This window comes from Pelobates fuscus, chromosome 3, assembly GCF_036172605.1.
Source record: "Pelobates fuscus isolate aPelFus1 chromosome 3, aPelFus1.pri, whole genome shotgun sequence".
Classification (NCBI taxonomy): Eukaryota; Metazoa; Chordata; class Amphibia; order Anura; family Pelobatidae; genus Pelobates; species Pelobates fuscus.
Genome location: NC_086319.1, coordinates 30,074,985 through 30,088,924, shown reverse-complemented (window position 1 = coordinate 30,088,924; position 13,940 = coordinate 30,074,985). Strand labels below are relative to the sequence as shown.

The window sequence follows — 13,940 nt, the reverse complement described above, 5'->3', positions numbered from 1 at the left end:
CTGATCACGACCCGGAATTCTCTCTGTCTTATAACTTTTCTCTGACTCTTCTCTGTCTTCCCTCACACTACTCTTCCAATACCTCTCTATACTTTTTCCCCCATTCGCAATGGTATTAGTGACACACACCGTTAACTCTATTAATATCTCACATGGAAACACGTATAACAGGAAACAACACAAAAACCTCATGAGGCGAGTCCAACATACCTAACGGTGAGAGAGACGCATTCATGACTCCAATATAAATAAGAGGTACAGGTGAAATAATGCACCTCCCTACCAAACCTACTGCCACCTGCAAATCCACGGGCGTGTTTATCCCACCCAACGGATGCAAATGAGGGTGGGTGCCTACCGGATAGACCCAACCTCAATAACCAAGTTTGAAAGGCTCTCGAACTCCATAGATACAAATAGGCCTATTATGTTTGAGTTTAAGTTGCATAGACTGCACACACAAAGCGAAGCTCAAAGGTAATTGAAGACGGTACAGATAAACCTGATGACCCCGCTGATGTTGGAAAAATCTGTAATTTTTTTAAAAAAAATTTTTAAACGTAAAACATTTGACAGGTTGAGATCTTGTCCATTGCCACGGTCTGACTTAATACATGCTTTAAGACTGCAACAATTTTCTTTATGTACCTTATCAAGTTTGCATGAAATATGACCTGGCTTTTACGCAAGCCTTTGTACTGTTGACATATCACAATATCTATCATTGAAAAAATAAAGAATAAAAAAAAAAAAAATACTAGCTAAATTAAAAGCCACTTGTTCATCTTTGAGAAATCCGCTTAATCCTGGATGTGCATTGAATATGCCAGTCCTTGATTATCAAATTATTATGTTAAATTGTAGCCTTCAAATTTGTGCATTCAAAACAGTTTAGCAAATGCTAATTGTATCTTATGAATACAAAATTGAATATTTTACTACTAAATCGTAACTTAAATTATTACATTTACAACATATCGTTGGTTTTATGGTCAACAAAGTATTTTTCTTTCTTTACTTTTCGGAAAACAGAATCTATAGAAAGTACAGCAACACCCTAAAGGGACACTCTAAGCACCAAAACAATGTTGGCTTTAATTAAAGGGACACTATAGTCACCTGAACAACTTTAGCTTAATGAAGCAGTTTTGGTGTATAGAACATGCCCCTGCAGCCTCACTGCTCAATCATCTGCCATTTAGGAGTTAAATCCCTTTGTTTATGAACCCTAGTCACACCTCCCTGCATGTGACTTGCACAGCCTTCCATAAACACTTCCTGTAAAGAGAGCCCTATTTAGGCTTTCTTTATTGCAAGTTCTGTTTAACTAAGATTTTCTTATCCCCTGCTATGTTAATAGCTTGCTAGACCCTGCAAGAGCCTCCTGTATGTGATTAAAGTTCAATTTAGAGATTGAGATACAATTATTTAAGGTAAATTACATCTGTTTGAAAGTAAAACCAGCTCTGTCAATCATAGCCAGGGGAGGTGTGGCTAGGGCTGCATAAACAGAAACAAAGTGATTTAACTCCTAAATGACAGTGAATTGAGCAGTGAAATTGCAGGGGAATGATCTATACACTAAAACTGCTTTAATTAGCTAAAGTATTTAGGTGACTATAGTGTTCCTTTAACCCCTTAAGGACACATGACATGTGTGACATGTCATGATTCCCTTTTATTCCAGAAGTTTGGTCCTTAAGGGGTTAAGTAGTTTTGGTGTATAGATCATGTTCCTGTTTTATCACTGCTCAATTACCTGCTATTTAAGAATTAGTTCACTTTCCCCAAATCATCCCTTCACTGGCTGACTCACACAGCTTCCCTACACACTTCCGGAAAAAGAATTGTAGATTATGCTAACATAGTGTATCTATAATATTAGTTGTATTTGTGAATGTTTACTTTTTTATTTTTTGATGTACTTATACCTTTTACTGTACCCCCACCTGTCTACTCTTTTAATCCCCCTAGTTTATATATATATATTATTTCTGTGTACTTTTTTTCTGAATTAGCTTCTCCACTTCAGGCAGGGGCCTTTCTGTCTCTGCTGCTTTGCCTTTTCATTACTGCACGTTCCTGCCGTCAGCACCTCGATTCCGCTGGTACTCACATCCCTGCTGTGTTTTATCTGCCTTTGGGGTTGGGGGGTATTATGGGTGGTTGAGACGCTTTTTTCCCTCTCTTCTCTCCTCACTTGAGGGACCATGGGATTTTTAGCTTCTATTACGGAATAATGTGTTTATTTTAGAATATCTTATCTCCTGCTCTCTTAAAAAGGCATTTATATGATTAAAGTTAATTTAAAAAAAAAACAGGAGATAGGAACTTTCAAAGTAAATACACTGCGCTATAATATCAGATTGATAATGTAAAAAAATGTTTTCATGCTGTCCATGTGAGCACATCCAGGGGAGGTGTGGCTAGGGATGTACAGAAAGAAACGAAAAATGACTCCTAAATGTCAGAGAATCGGGTAGTGTGAATGCAGGGCATCGGTCTATACAACAAAAGTGCTTAGGTAAAGTAAAGTTGTATCTCTTTAACTCTCAACAATGTTCAAAATGTATAATGGAAAAATCTGTTGATTAAAACAAGCAAAACAAACAAACCTCGATATCCCATGGCATTTACCTTTATTAGAGGCGTAGTAGAGAGAATTACATACAAATTAATCAGTAGATTCTTGTACCTGGCTAATTACAAAGACAACAGAAAATAGTAAAATGTTTATGGATTCTGCTATAGAAACATAGGTAAAAGGTAATCCGCAATGCAATGTATGATACACTCACTGGCTTAATCTTGGAAACATGAAATTCACAGAATGAATTTAAAAATATACAAATACAGAACCTAAAATTTGAGCTCTTGTGAAATGCTTTTGTATTGATCAAAACTTACTGATTTTTTTTTTTTATTGATGTGCATTCTCACGGGGTTTCCTACGCGCAGTAAGTATCATGTTTCTGAAATGAAAGGAAATCATCAATATTAACCACATTACCAATTAATAGATTCCAATTGAATTGTCAGAGCAGTTAACGTCTTCGCTGGAAAGAATTCAGAAGTGCCATACGCAGCAGAAGAATTTAAATGAGCTGTCTAGACTACATCAGTACTGAATCTATAAGCAATGAAATGAGGACATTCGCAGAGTTTGTTGGAGCTGCTCGTATTGTGTTACCTCTGATAACAGAGTTACCTTTTCACGTCAGCTTCTTAAAGCCCACTTAAAGTTCACTTTTAGAAAACACAAAGTAAATAACACCGGGTTGATATAATTGCATATTATGGAAAATAATCTAATTTAAGAAAATGTAAGAAAATAAAATTTCAAAAACTAGCAGTGCAATAATCTTAAGAACTTCTAAAAATTGTTTAGTTTTTATTTCATTTTAAGAGGTAACAAGATTACAATAGATATGAGAAGAACAGAGAAGAACATAGACTGTTAGATGCGATTAGCAAAGCCAGGAGTATTCACTATACTATAAAATGTCATACATTCGTAGTACCATTGAGCAAGCTGAAATTGTGGTCCGGTCTTGGGTAGCAATCATTGATGGATATCAACTACGATTAGGATATTGCAAAAGGTACAATATGTATAGATCATTTAATTGCCCTGAAGGAGGGAAGAATAAAGAAGAGAGGATAAGAGGATTAATATAATAAACCCTACAGTGAATCAAATAGTATGTAGCAGGAAGGCTTGATCGGTTTATGTGCTATATAAATCCTTAGGTGAAAACTGAAGCACAATAAAGTTGTCAGGAAAATTCTTGTAAATTTGTAAGTTTTTTTGAATGCATTGTAGGATAACAATATTTCATAAATAAATCTGTGATGTGCAGTGCTATTATTATCATGATGCAGCCGTTACTCATAATGATTTCGACACCAAACATTTTATATATGTCTATGAATCATCCTCAAGCATTTTGGTAAAGCCAGTCAGCACGTGCCCTTTTACTTTTTCTTGTATTGTTTGTATTTGAAACTGTTCTGTCCTCTGATTAGCTCAGAACCCTCAATCTTTATTTGGACCAGAGAGCGTATTCGTCTGGGAGTGAACTGGTTACCTATCTAGTAGGTGCATGCAACAAAGGAGGTGTCAGCCATTCAGAGAGGCTATCACGCACCCCATGTTCTGTAAACACCCATCCAGAAAAAGGTGCATTGAATACCCATCGATGAAGCATGTTTTCTCAGGGGTCAGATGGCTTCACTGGGCATGAGAGAAAGTGTTACTTCCTGTAGATCAGGGCTCAAACTTTCCACTCTCCCACTAGCCATTGGCGATTGGTAATTCATCCTTGGCCAGTAGACATTCACCCCTCTTGATGTGTGTCAGATGTGTATTGGCCAGCTACGTTTCCTCTGTGCATTATCCTGAAAGTGCTACATTCCCGTTTACTACCTAATAAAGCCGTCTTGATTCATTAGTACATTCATTGTACTTTGAATAGGCAGCTTTTCAATCGTAAATAGCTTTAAAGTTAGACAAAAATATTTATTTCTCCTGTTCTGGGGTAAATTTTACAATTTGTTATCTTACAGTAAATTAGTATGTTTTAATTTGTTGTCAGACACTTTATCATTAATGTGTTCTCTCAATGTCTCAATTTTAAATAAGTATGTGAAAAAATACTAATTATAAACAATGTAACCATACACTGGATATAATTAATGATTAGTGAATAATGTTCATTTTATCATTTCAGTCATTTGTAAGAAATGCCTCCCACAGTCCAGCTTCAGTTGACGAATATCGAGTAGAAGTGACTACCCCACTACAACGTCTTGACCTTTTCATGGGGCAATTTAACAAGGTTCTGCTAACGTCAATCTCTGTGTTTACCCAAGATTCTCTCACCATTGCCAATCTAGGAACAGCTGATGGACGTTTCCTACAGGTAAGTGATTATTCATTTGGTGACCCTTTCACACAAACCATAAGCAAATGTCTACAGATCTAATTTGCAATGCCACCTAACTTGATCATTCAATCTGTGAAAAACTACCAAGTCATAAGTGTGTTTACATGGGTCACTCCACCCCATGCTAAATGGCAAATAATTTTTATCCAAAACCATGTCATAGATCCATTGCCCAGCTGGTTGCCAACTTGGTGGATAGCTCTTCATTAAAAAGAACTGTTGCTTGGTAAATGCCATCTGAGCCCATAGAAGGAATTAGGAATCATAAAATGTTATTTTCTAAATTTAATAAGGGGTGCTTGAAAATGGATAACATTTTGACCTACATACTGTTGGAAATCCTTAATTTTACATAATTCTTCGGGTTCTTCTTATATAGATAAAATGATTTGAGAATAATCTAAGGGCGTATTGAATTCTCCATTCTTCAACTGTTGCCATAATCACTCAAGCTCTCTGTCAGTACTCTCATTATCACCGTGTTCTGCATGATCAGTGAAGCTTTCACTGATGGAACACACTGTGGACCATTCACATAATTAACATCACCAACTAAAAAAATATGAAACAAATCTTCAAAATCTCCCCCTTCTAGGACAAGCTGTACTCAATCTATTTCACTATCTTTTTTATTATATTTTTCTTTTAAATTAATTTGACACAATGTTTATCTTTGAGGCCATAAAGTAGAGCCTATGGTCCTCAAACTACCTCTCATGTGCAGTTACAATCTGAGACAAGAGAGGGCTTCTATTCGCCTTAGACTCATGAGTAATTTGTTCCCTAACCTGTTTAAAACCCAGACATTTCTTCTCAGGATGATTAACCAGTCTGGGAGAAGTGTGTTTCTTGCAGTTTCATTCATCCCTGAGCTCTGGTCTTTGCCCCACTTCACCTGCCGGTACATGATCTCTGCTCTGTCTCTAATAAGAAAATTGCATTGAATATGACTGATGTGCAAACTCAGAGATTCTTTTTATAGGAGTCGTATTGCTCTTTTACAGTTCATTACATGCGCTTAGCAAAACGCTTTCCTGCTACAACTGTATCACATTCTGTAGCAATATGCTTTTCATTGATTCGTCTATCAACATGTTTAGTTGGTGGAAGAGGAGAAAACAGAAGGAACAGAAGAATGAGCAGTTATTTCTGATGCTTGGGATGTACGGGAGCTGATGCTTACAGCTCTAGCATTGCACGATCTATATGTAATCATAAGATTTTTCCTTTGTAGCCCATTTTATTGTAAAAGTAGTTGATGTGATGTAGTTAAACATTGCTGTGAACTAGCCTAAGATCATGGCTGTGTCCAGGGCTCAGGCAACATTATTCAATAAAGTGAGAATTTCAAACTTAAGGTCAAAATTCCTAAACTGAAAAAAGTGTCTATGAAAAAAAGTCAACTATGATTTCAGTTCTGCTACTCTCGTCTTAGATTTGAAATTCACTTTGAAATTACTTTGGATTCTTACTGTAGCAAATAACCCCCGATTGTCAGAAAAACTCAAAAATATGGGGAATTATGATGTTACGTAGAAATATCAAAATTAATTCAACAATTGTGCCAAATACAATCAAACCTATATTTTGTTTTTGTTTTGTTTTTTTTTTGTAAATCAGGCCCTGCTTGTTTCCTTAGTACTAATTAGTTTATGATCAGCTACTGTACTTTCAGACATAATCATCGATGCCCTTAATGGGATGCATGACCAGAGTAACGTGCAGAAAATACAGTCGTCACAGTTATGGAGCTATGGTTCCATTGTGTAAAGCTGTGAATTGGTGATTACAGGCCATTTAGCAAGATGTTTTGACTAATCGAGAGCTGGGACTTGCCTCTTAGTCATTTGTAGGTTTTTATTATCAGGCAGTGTGAATATGACAAAACAGACGGGTAATATCGTTCTTGGGGCAGCTGCCAAGTACGAAGAGGAAAAAAGAAACAATTTTACTTCCTTCCTCTGCTCAGACTTGTTGAAAACCTTTCCTTGCTCCTTTTTTTTACGAACCTTTGCAGCTGTTTCAGCCTCTCTTATTGTTTGCTCGGAGTTTGGTGCTGGGAAAGGGCGCTAGGAGAGCAGCTGTTAGGCTAAAAGGGAATTAGGTATTTCACAGTGGGCATGCTTTTACAAAGTTCAGCACTCTCTAGAATTGTCAAATATTAACACTCAGCTCCACTAAAAAACATTTACTTGTATGCAACGCACAGTGGCGATTCTAGGAACAATTAGGCACATTAGATATCACAGTCAAAGCTGGGGGAGGGGGCACTAATAATCCCACCATTAAATCATACCACTGAAAAACAAAATATTTATATAAACAGTTGCTCGTCACTCTCCTACCAAGTATACTGGTAAATCTTGCCAAGGTGCAACCCGTGTTAAATAAATATACTGAAGAAAGGGGTGCATTATCCGGTCCTTTTGCAATGTGCAGATTTTAATCGTTGAGATCGTCGTTTCGACCCATTTGGGTCTTTTTCAAGATCACAAATTGCCTAATACATGCACATGCAACAAACTACCTAATACATACACACTGCCTAATACACACACACAAACTTTTTAATACATAAACACAGACACAAATACGTGCACAAATTGACACACATACAGACTGCTTAATACGTACATACACAAACAAAATTGCTTAATACATAACACACATACTACCTAATAAATAAACACATACATACTACCTAATACATAAAGACATACAAACTACCTAATGTATACATACATACACACTGCCTAATACATACACCCACACTGCCTAATACATATATACAGACACTACCTAATACACACACATGGTCTAATACACACTGGCTAATACATGCAAACATTGCCTAATACATACATACACCTACTGCCTGATAGATAGATACATATATACATAAACACTGCCTCATACATACACACTTCCTTAACCGTACCCACATATGCTGCCTAATACATACACACATACACATTGCCTAATCAATACATACACACTGCCCAATACATACACACAATGTGTAATACATACACACAAAGACACTGTCTAATACACACACACACACATTTCCTAATACATACACACACTGCCTAATATAAACGCACACAGAGACACTGCCTAATGCACACACACTGCCTAATACACACTGCCTAATACACATAGACATTACCTTATATATACACTGCCTAATACATATACACAAACTGTGTATCTAGGGGGAGGGGCCTTTGTAGTGACACCTATAATAATCCACAAAGCTGCAAGTTGCAAGCAAAGGGTTAAATATATATATATTAACATTGTAAATGGGTATTCTAAAACAAAAGTTAGAAGAATGTAAGAGTGACAATATGATCAAGTAATGTACAATACGTAAGGGATCGTGTTCATTTTACAAGAAAATCTGGGCTTGAATCCACAAAATGGCAAGCTTAATAGGATTTTTTTATTTTTTATTTGTGCAATCAATATTATGCAGATACCTAATCATCTGGTTAATAGTGTACAATGTTCTCAGACTGTAACCATGCCCTCTCTTTAACACATTCCCTCCCAAACAAATTGTACAATATAATTCTAAAAGTATAAAATTCTACAATATAATATAAGTATAACATTCTACAATTTAATATAAGTATATATCCAAATACAGTGATATCACTCTGGTTGCTTTTTGTAAAGATACACTCCCAGAAATTCCACTATATTCCTTACAAATAATAATAATAATAATAATAACAAAGTATTTAACCAGGAAAGGTACATTCACATTACTCCGCATAATTCACATATCCTGGGGATGTTACCTTAGCCCAACATCTTTTGTTAATCTACTTAAAAAAGAGACATTTCCCACTAATACTTTCCCTTTATCTGTGGCCATATCATCAAACCTGGACAGTACTGATTGGCTGAGAGTGTTGGGCTAAACCGCTGCCTAAATGAAGCCTAAACGTGGACATTCCCTGGGCCAGAACCCCAGAACAATGACAAACGCCAACATTTATTCCAATACAGTGCTACATATTTGTGTGTTAAATGTATTTCCAAATGCAATAAACATGTCCACCACAGATGTTTATTTTTTTTGTATTGTATTTGTAGATGTTGTTGTTGCTAAGTATTAAATTATGTATATGTACGGCACAAGTTCAACTCGTAAAAGCTTACTTAAAATGTGTGTAAAAGTGTAACCGGAACATTAATCATTAATCAATTACCGTACTGGTTGTATTCATTTTCACTATGTGTCACAGGCTTATGCAGTTGATGGACATTTTTATTAATTCTTTAACTAATTCATATAGGGGCAAATCAATTCACACTTTTATTTTATACATTCAGAGGGAATTTAATGAAATCTCCTCCTAACTGAAGGTGCTGAAATGGATCCAGTTTAGTCAAAATTGCACCCCCCCCCCCCCCCCCCACACACACACACACATCCTTCCCCAACTAAGGACTCTGTCGTACTTCTGGGGAAATCAGAAAAGAGTTCCCCTAAACACAGCATTAGTACACCTCAGACACACTTGCACTGAATGTAAAAAAATAAATAAATAAATAAATAAAAAAATAACAAATATATATAACATTTTTATTTATTTTTATGACTATTTTAACAACATATAATTATCACTTTCCTCTATAGAGAAAGACATCCAAACCATACTTTCCTTAGTTCACAATTTACAAATTTTTTTTAAGGTTGTCATCTCCCGATCTGGTCTGACAAAGCCTCATGTCAATTTTATGCTTGGTGGAGGCCCAGTATCTTCTGCAGTAGTCATCAACAAGACTTCCACTGAAAATGGATATACACTGGTTAGCACAGGAATGCAGGTTAGTCATTACTGAACATAGTTTCAGAGGCCAGGAATCCTCTCTTTATGCATCGTTAGAAAAATGCTTTCAATAACACTTAACGGTAATAAGTTGCGTTCTTGACATTAAAGGTTTGAACAGATATATCAGTGAAATTCAAATGTAATGTGCTGTGCAAAATAATAAGACATTTAAATCAATAAATGCCCTTTATGTCGGCTCGAGATGATTTATTCAAGAGATACCTGCTTTTAAATTGTCCATGGCATTGACTGAGTTCTTTGAGCCCTCAACAAAATGTTGCCACCTTTCACAATCTTCGTTTCCATTTCTGGCTGGTAAGCTTGGCAATAGTAGCTTTGACAAAGCAATACGTCGGCGACCAGCAGGAGCCTTTGAGTGATGTCACAAAGACAGATAACATTTAAAAGCAAATATCTCTTGAATAAAACATTTCCTAAATGGATTTTATAAAAGTGTATTTTATTTTTTTGACTGATACATATTTATTAATTTAAACGGAATACATTTTGTGACCGTAAAAATATCTATATCTTATTTGTCTGTTTCACCACATCATTAGTAAACGCAGTATGCAAGATGTATACATTCTGTGCTAAGTCAATAGATCCAGCTTGAGTCATCAGGACAAATTGTAACTTTCGAGATATTTCAAACCTGAAGCTCCCATAGCCCTTTGCTAGACTGTGACCAACCACACAAGTTGCATGGGAGTGACACTGAATTTGAGGTTTTGCACCTCAGCATGTTAAACTATTGTACAACTACACAAAATAGTGTAATTAGCCTAAATGCGTGTTTTCAAGATGCGTATGACTATCTGTTTCACAAAAAAATAAATGTGAAAGACCATGAAACCAGATTAGTCCTGTAATCTCCTGCAAGGTTACAATGGTGTGTGTAACCTTCACACTAGTAATCTACGTGGGAATCTGCCCAAAGCCTAACATTCCTCTGGACAAGAAGAGAAAGGGCTGGAAGATGAACGGGTCAAAAAAGTCTGGCCGTGAGAGGCAGGTGGGAAAAGAGGTAGTAGAGGGGTATATATATTGCGCAATACGGCCCATGATGTCAGTGTATTCCATCCTTATGTAGCATGTAGAAAACTGTACCCAAATGAAGTCTCAGCCACGTTCAAGAAAAGCAAAAATTTAATAAATGTGTAAAAACAGTCATATAAAATCCCAACGCATTTCATCTCATAAATAGAAACATAGAAACATGGAATGTGACGGCAGATAAGAACCATTCGGCCCATCTAGTCTGCCCAATTTTCTAAATACTTCTTTAGGGATGTATTGATCCGATCTATATCTGTCAGATCAATATCAATAGAATTTCTAGTGGTAGTTTAGATACAGAAGAAATTAATTTTTACATATATTTTAACAGGTTGTATAAATTATTTTTTTTTAAGGTTGTGCTTACACGCAGCTCCCTCTCTGTTTTGTGCTTGGTTTGTTGGGGTTTTTTTTTGTAAGGGGTTGTTATGAGGCGACACATAAGCAATTTAATTTTGGTAATTTTTTTATAGTGTATAGTAGTCTCTCCTTTTAGTAACGGAGACTGTAATTTAGTCCGTTGGGTCAGTTGTGGTGTTCTCGTGACATTGCAGAAATGTCATGCTTTGATGTAAGATTAAACAGAAAATCCATAATTGACATCCAAAGGTCTTGAAAGCTACAGATAGTTGTCGACAAACATTCTGTTGTAGAAAAAGTTATTTTTATCGCAGTGCAGAGACTGATATTTAGTCTCGCATTAACAGGGCGAAGTGTCTAACATGTCCACTGTCTGGGGCAAAATTAAAAAACACGTTTGTTAACATAAGTTAATAGTTTCTCTAGAATTGCCTATTTTCTATGAGGATTTTTATGATTACACACATAAACTGACATTGAGGACTATCCACTAAAGGTTAAGTTTCATAAAAGTTAACTCTTCAGAAAAGACTTGTTTGTGGCAAAAGTCAAGTCATTCCAAAAAGGTTGTATTGTATGCTTAGATATTTTTCCAGCTGCTTTGGTATATTTTGAATTCACCTTCTAAATTCTCTGCAGTCCCTCGTTTAGCGAATAAACCCTTCGAATTCAAATGATATAATTTTCCCAGAGATCCTTTGGTGAAGTAGGGCGGACATTTTGTAACCTTCTCTTCTTTACGATATAGGTAACGAAAGTTCCGCTGCTGTGCCACAAGTGTGATCATTTTAAAACCTGCAGTCAGTGCTTCTCAGCACCTTCCTTTATGAAATGTGGCTGGTGTAAAAATCGATGTTCCCGAAAACATGAGTGCTTCAAGGAGAAGTGGACACAAGATTCCTGCTCTCCAGCAGTTTACGAGGTGATTATTGTAATGAAAAAAAATATTCAAATGCACAAAGTTCTATGCTGTCTTATGGGAATGTCTTCCTGGACAAATGTACGAGTGCTAGTTATGAAAATTAGTTTCTTGCTTTACCCCAACACAGTACTTAAAGGGACAGTATTGCTTTGTTTAAAGTTTAGCTTATGTGAAAGGCTGGGTACAAATGAATGTTCAAAAGAAAGGTGTGGGAAGCTTCGGGAAGCCTCATTAATTATCCTGATCCAAGTCCTGCAACATCAGCTAATTTATTTTAGCCAGTGACTTAGCCCTGCAACCAGAGCTTCCGGTTCTCTGAAAGCATTGAACAATTTCCAGTGGACTCCAGGTAAGTCAAATTGTTTTAAAATGGTTTCACTACTTACATTGGGGGATTAACTACGGCACTGTTGACACCAAGACCACTACAGTGCACTGTGGTAGTTATGGTCCTTGATGTATTGCTTTAATTATAAGACAGAGATTTCTTATTTTTCCACATGACTACATTCAAGCTATAGCTTGAAGAGTTTTTACAATGCAGACAATGTCTCTTTGAAGTAATACTTACAATATTCAAAACAGATCAATAATTCTTCTTTACATTAGTCTGAAATTGAAACCCAAAATTTCAATTGGCATCAGTTTTTATTTGTGGTTTTTCTTTTCCTTATTTACTGATTCAGATCTACAAAAATAAATTAAGCAGGTCTCTCTGCAGCTTGTTAAAATCAAAATATATTCCCTTCTAAAACCATTTTATATTGTGTCTTAGTATCCCATTATAACATGACATTATTGTTTTGCTGTTGGCAAGGTTATGTCTGTCACATCTACACTTCAAACCGTGTTACTTTGACCAAAACTCATTAAGCTGCTTAGAAAACTGACAGGTTTGTCCAAGTATTTGAACTTTTTGCCTTAAATGTCGCTCATTTGACCATCCTGACCAGCCGACATTATGTCACCAAGTCAGAAGGCAGTGCAGAAGTCCCTTTAGATTAAAGTGTACGTTATGAAATTACAGCACTTGAAAGGAACCAAGGAGAGAGATGGGAGCCGGGACTGAGCGTTAAGATTTAACGATATCACCCAATTAGAGCTGAGTGATCTAAAACTCACTTAGAAATGGATTAAGACAAGAAGTTCTAAGTGTTTCTCTGACATTTGTGAACTATGACCTTTACACCACCAATCCAATTAAAATATGCTATGTACCTATTTCCAAACTCGTAAATCATGCCATGACTCACAGCAAAAGCTTTTGAATGCCCATAAAATGTAAAAATGATGCGTAATATCTATCAACAAGGCCGTCCTGGTAGCGACGTGTGACAACCATAGGAAATTATTCTTTATTTTTATTGTTACAATTGAGTGTATTAAAATAATCGCCCCCTACACCCTTGTAAAACAATTTTTTTTCAAAAATCAACAAACTAAAGGTAAAAATTAAACAAAAAACTGGTTCTTTCGCAAAAACCAAATCTATTAAATTTAACGATGTATTATTTTTATATACTTGTAGCTGTGAAATAATTTATAGTCTTTACATACCTTTTAAATAGATAACAGGAACGCAGTTGACATGGAGCTGATATATAACGGAACGCAGGATGACTGAATCCTTTGATTGCTGTCACATTGTAACTCCAATATTCTTCCATTAGCAAAGATATATCTTCTTAAAATATATATTCACCACCAGCCCGCTGAGACCTTTGTTAGATTTTCTTTTAGCCAATGTATGAAAAAGATTACAGTTGCTATCTTTATGTCTGTTATACGTGCTGTTTCAATTAGATA

The 13,940-nt window shown here is 36.0% G+C and overlaps 1 protein-coding gene across 2 annotated transcripts in view; it reads left to right on the top strand.

Annotated features, from left to right (window-relative positions):
• MET (MET proto-oncogene, receptor tyrosine kinase) overlaps positions 1-13,940 on the top strand; it is a 130,623-nt gene that overhangs the window by 60,640 nt on the left and 56,043 nt on the right. For both annotated transcript variants that reach the window (XM_063446852.1, XM_063446851.1), the window contains exons 3-5: positions 4,731-4,922; positions 9,654-9,788; positions 11,961-12,134. In XM_063446852.1, the coding sequence (XP_063302922.1) occupies positions 4,731-4,922; positions 9,654-9,788; positions 11,961-12,134 (501 nt within the window). The remainder of the gene's footprint in view (positions 1-4,730; positions 4,923-9,653; positions 9,789-11,960; positions 12,135-13,940) is intronic.